General features: G+C 41.8%; 1 protein-coding gene across 3 annotated transcripts in view; it reads right to left on the minus strand.

Annotated features, from left to right (window-relative positions):
- The window catches only part of Hepacam (hepatic and glial cell adhesion molecule), a 12879-nt gene extending 7810 nt beyond the window's left edge, over window positions 1–5069 (minus strand). Inside the window, exon 1 of one of the 3 annotated variants that reach the window (XM_048796074.1) lies at window positions 4593–5065. In XM_048796074.1, coding sequence (XP_048652031.1) covers window positions 4593–4677 — 85 coding nt within the window. In that variant the 5' untranslated portion in view covers window positions 4678–5065. Of the gene's footprint in view, window positions 1–4592 lie in introns of all 3 variants that reach the window. The other 2 variants (XM_048796073.1, XM_048796072.1) reach the window with 2 other exon arrangements.
- Between the last annotated feature and the right edge of the window lie 553 nt (window positions 5070–5622).

Genomic DNA, 5622 nt, shown 5'->3' on the forward strand with positions numbered 1-5622 from the left:
GATGGTTTTAACCCCCCCAATTCTGATTGCCCCCCCCCCCCAATTTATACTTGATTTACTCTCGGCGGGGAAAAATAGGGGGAGCTGCAGCCTAAGGATTGCCTTAGACCTTACCCTCATCTAGGTGGGGTCCTCCATATGCCTGCGAACATGGGGGTACCCTTGAGTCAAAGGGATGCATGCACACATTTGTAAGTGAATGGAGCAGTCTTTCTCAGACGCTGACAAACACTGTTTTGCTGAACAAACACTGTTTTCCAAAAACTCTAGCCAGAATCAAAATTCTGTTAAGTTCAGGGTTCCACAACTTTCAAGGGACACAGAGAACTGGGACAAGAGCCAAAGCAGGACACAGAAATGAGGAAATGGCTAACAACTCCCATCCAGAGTGGAAATAAAAGAGACAAGAACTATTCAACCTGTAGAAGCAATTAACTTTCAATCATTGTCTCTGAGGCATCATTATGTAGAAAGTCTCCTGTTCCCACCAGAGGCTGAACAAAGGGAAATTAACATCTCAGCAAGCTGTTCCAATCAACATAAACAATGCTGTGTTGGCTTAGGTCAGAGGCATCCCCTCATGTAGGATTTTGACCTGCTGTGACACGGAGGAGTGCCAAGCTTCAAAATATAAAAAAAAAGTATGTACCTGCACAGAGTTCCCATTTTAGCTTCTTCCCCTATGGGAATCAACATCTCCTCTGTTTTATGGACTCCCTTCGTTTCCTTTTACCAGCGTTTGTCTTAAATTTAACTTTTAAGAAAAGTGCCAGTGGGGATTTGTTCTCTATACACCTCATCCATACTAACACTGACGACAGCAGTTACGTCCCTTTTATCGGAAGGATTTTTTGTTTGGGTCTATTCTCCATGACAAAGTCCCTCAAACCCTTTAGCCATCATAAATACTCCTGCTTGGGCTCTTGCCAACTATATTATCTTCCTTTTAAAGTGTAGTAGTTCTGGGCCAAAACTGCACATAATAATCTAAGGCAGCACATGGCTCTGTCTTCTAAAAGGAAAAATATGTTGTTTTTTGTTTCTCTCTCTCTCTCTCTCTCTCTCTCTCTCAGTACTAGGGATTGAATCCAGGGACACTCTGCCACTGAGCTACATGCCCAGTTCTTTGTATTTTTTTATTTTGTGACAGAGTTTCTCTAAGTTGTCCAGTCTGTCTTTGAATTTACCATCCTCCTGCCTCAGGCTTTGGGATTACATGTAGCTGTATCCCACAGTAGCTGGGATTACAGGTGTATGCACTGTACCAGGCTCTGCTTTTGGTTTTTAGTATCCTCACTAATTAATGATGACCTGAGAAAACAACCTCCCTCCTCTATTATTACTGTATAGGTACATCACTTATTTTGTAAATGTTTGTGTTATTCTTAGGTCATTATCCTGTTGCAGCCTACAAGGGACCACAAGAATGTGAAATCATTTAACGTGTCAATCACTGAGGGATGTAGGAGAAATACAGGGAACAGAAACTATGAAGAAGGACTTTGAGATCCAGAAAGAGAAAGGCCACGGTTTTTTAAATCTATTCCTCAAGAAAAGTAGTTGTCCAGGAGTATGTACCTGGCTGATATGTACTAAGATAACACATGGAGGTTTACTATGTTTGTGGATTAAAACAATCACTATTGTTAAGTTGTCTCCCAAACTGTTCTATGATTTAATACAATACTAATCAAAACCCATGAGGTTTACTTGGTAATATGGCATCAAGACAGATAACAGAACAGAATAGAGAACAGACTTAAATATTATTTCTCAACTTATGGCAATTTCTCTCTCAATTTATGAGTGTTGTGGAGTAGGAAAAGCCCCTCCCTCTCCAATAAATAGTTCTGGGCCATGTAGAAAAAAAATGAACTTGATCATCACATCACGTCTTATACAAATATCAATTCTAGATGGAATGTAGATCTAAATGTGAAAGGGAAAACAACATTTAAAAAAGAAAAAATAGGAGAATATCTCCATGACTTGAGGGAAGACTCAGATCTCTTAAGACACAAAAGTAAAAGAAGCAAATGATAGACTGGGCACATAAAATTAAGAGCATTTGTTCATTAAAAGACATAATTTCACCATTTAGGAAGTGAAAAATCAAGCCATACCACAGAAGTTATTTCCAATACATTAATCTTATAAAAGGACTCATACTAAAACTGTATTTTAAAACTCCTACAAATCAATGATATTTTTAAATTCAGATAAATCCATAGAAAAATGTGCAAAAGACTTGAAATAGACACTCACAAAAAGGATATCTAAATGGTAATAAAAATATGAAAAAAATCTCAACCTGATTAATTATTATGGAAACACAATTTTAAGCCATAAAAGTACCATTAACATACTCACTAGGATGGTCAAAATGAAAAAGAGTAAATACTATTGTTAGTGAAGATATGGGTCACCTAAACTCTCATGCATGTAGAGGAAGTGTAAATTGATACCACCACTTTTGAAAATGTGCTGTATCTACTAAAGCTAAATTTATATATACTCTATGTTATGATTTGGATATAGTTGAAGAGCATTCCCTCAAAGGTGCATGTTTTGGAGGCTTGTTCCTCAGTGTGGTGATGTTAAAACAGTATTGAAGCCTTTGGGAGATCCTTAGGAATTGGGGGTGTGCCCTTGAAAGGAATTAACATGATTCCCATGGGACCTCCAGTCATTTTTTTGGCTTTCTGTCTCACCATGTAATCTCTCCCTCTTTATCCTCCCATACTCAATGATGCCCTCATCAGGGCTGAACTGATTCCGGAACTATGAGCTAAACCAAACTATTCATTTTATAAAGTTACCCAGCCTCAAGTATTTTGTCATAGTAATGGAAAATGTACTAATATACCCTAGAAGTCAATAATTCTACTCTAAGGTATATCCCTAGAAGATATGTGTATACCAAAAGACATATACAAGAATGTTTTAACAACTGTATTCATAAGTCCAATGGGACTGAGTTGGTTGGGTTGGTTTAGAAACAACCAAAGTGTTTATTAAAATTGAATAGATAGCTGAGCATGGTGGTACATGCATGTAATCCCAGCAGCTCAGGAAGCTGAAGCAGGATAATTGCAAGTTCAAAGCCAGTCTCGGCAATTTTGCAAGGACCTAAGCAACTTAGTGAGACCCTGACTCAAAATTAAAAAAAAAAAAAGGACTGGGGATGTGGCTTAGTGGTTAAGTGCCCCTGGGTTCAATCCCTGGCACCAAAACAAAATAAAACAAAAACCCTAAAAACCCAAACTGAACAGATAAATAAACAAATTGTGGTATACTTTTACAGTGGAATAACATTCAGTGGGAGCATCACCCCATCAATACCTTGATCTTCGATTTCTGGTTTTCAGAACTCTGAGACAATGAATTTCTGATGTTTAATCTATTCAGTTTATGGCACTTATTATAGCTGCCATAGAAAGCTAGTAATAAGCTTTCTTTCTTATTTGCTTCTAGTTTCCCCTCCAATGCCCCCTGAAGATCAGGTAATATACCTGAAAGGTATATACGACCCAACCCATCTTTTAATTAAAAGCCACTTAATTCCCCTGCCCAATCCATCATTTGTAGATTATATTCCAGGCTTCTGAATATGGTACAAAGATTTTTTTTTCTAACTAATTTCACACTTTTCTCTCCAGCATGATGAACTTCTAGTCTGTGCCTAAATACATGATGCTATTTCAAGCTATTGCCCTTTGCCCATTTTCCCTACAATAATATCCACTCCCACTCCCACCCATTTTTCTCATCCTTTAAAATTCAGTGCAGACATTCCTTCTACCAGGAAACCACCATGATATTCCCCCACCCTCATCCTGCGCCACCAGCACCAGCTTCCTGGATGGGAGTGACTGACCTTTCTGATTCCTGTGCATCATCTGTATATCTGACTCACAGTGTTGCCTGAATTTGATTAAAACGATCTTTGCATCTGTTTGCTCCACTAAGTTGTGCATTTCTCGGCTCTTTGGAATTGTGCATGTGTGCGTGTGTACATATAAATATATCTACGGTATTTAAAATAAGATCAATTCTCCAAGGAGATGGTAGGGGGCACAACAGGAAGTAAGTGTCTGGCCAGGAGTGAATTATGAATAGACTGGTATTTCTATCCTGAAGCAGGAGGCTTATTATCTCCAAAGCTTCTTTCATCTTCCATGCTGTTCTATATTCAGAAGCTGGAGTAGGGGTTTCAGGAGGCTCAAAACCCAGATTTCCCCTGCCCCTCCCTCCAAGCCCCACCATAATCCCTTGGAAAGAATGTTGGACTGGCCCACGCCAGAAAGTCATCCCATAAGAAGTGGCAGAGTGCCCTCCATCTAATGCTGTGGGAGCTTCAAAGTCATGCAGCCTTTGGGGGTAGCGGGCCAGCGAGGCTGTGCAGGAGGCACAGGGAGTGAAGAAATACATTCAACACTAATGCCTGAATTCACTGGGATGCTTCCCACGACCGCTGAGCTCTCTCCCCTCCTCCCACCCCAAAGACATTCAGGCCCTTCACTCTCCCCTCCCTCTCCTTTGAAAGCCCCAGGGTCCCTTCTCCAGACCTTCTTACCCTTTGGGTCTCCTACCTGGCTGAATCAGAAGTAGGCAGACAAGAGGAGCGAGGTGCAAGGCCCTGGAGGCGCTGGACAGGGCTCCCCTTTCTCTCTTCATTTTGGGTGGCGTTCTTCAGCTCTGGTGCAGACAATTAGCATGATTTCTCCACTCTGGGCACGTCCCTTTGTACCACTCGGAGTTTCTCTGCCCGAACACAACCCTGCCAACTTCCCTCTGAATACACAGAGCTCTGTGTATTGCTGGGCTTGTTCTTTCCTCTCTCAGACCTGGCATTTTCTAGTTTCCAGGCCCTACATCCCCAGTTTGGATGGGGGTTTCTACTTAGGACATAATCTCCAGCGCAGGTTCCATTGTGGGGGGCGCGCTGGGTGGGGGGGCAGCAGTATTTTTGCTTGTCTGCACTGAGCCCCTCTCCCAGGGCAGATGAGGATCTGAGCTCTGTGAGAGCACTGGGCTGGAACACAAACTCAGCTGGACCTTGTGTCCCAACCTAGCCTGTCTCCACCTCGTACTTCTTGTTCCTGAGGAGGAGGGTCCATGGAGGACAGACCTCCAATAAGCTCTGAAAAGGGAGGGAGAGGAGTTTACAATGCTGCGAAATGAAATACTCCACCAGATTGCTGAAGAAATGCAAAAGCCCTGTTCTACCCCAAAGGAAGATTGGAATATAGCTTGAATTCTGTTACTTTCACCCCTGTCCTCGTCCTGCTTAGGATTCTCTCTATCATAGAATCACATAGATTCTGGGGAAACCTTTCCAGAAGCTTCTCTGTTTATTCCTCTGCCTTCAGCCAGTGTTCTAGAACATGTCAGAGCAGAGATGAAGGTAATAACCCTACAGCCTGCTTCCTGGGCATCTGTTACCAGTGCAGCCGCCTCTCCATGCCCTTCTTTCACAGAGCTGTACACCCTAGCTCTGTCTTAACCTCACTCATGTGGCCACACCTTCTCCTGAGGGCTTCCAGTGAAACAGATGCTTAATAAACTGTGCAATCTGGAGATGGGCTTATGCCTTTTTGAGCCTTTGATTTCACATGTATA

The sequence above is a fragment of the Marmota marmota genome, unplaced genomic scaffold, assembly GCF_001458135.2.
Source record: "Marmota marmota marmota unplaced genomic scaffold, marMar, whole genome shotgun sequence".
Taxonomy (NCBI): domain Eukaryota; kingdom Metazoa; phylum Chordata; class Mammalia; order Rodentia; family Sciuridae; genus Marmota; species Marmota marmota.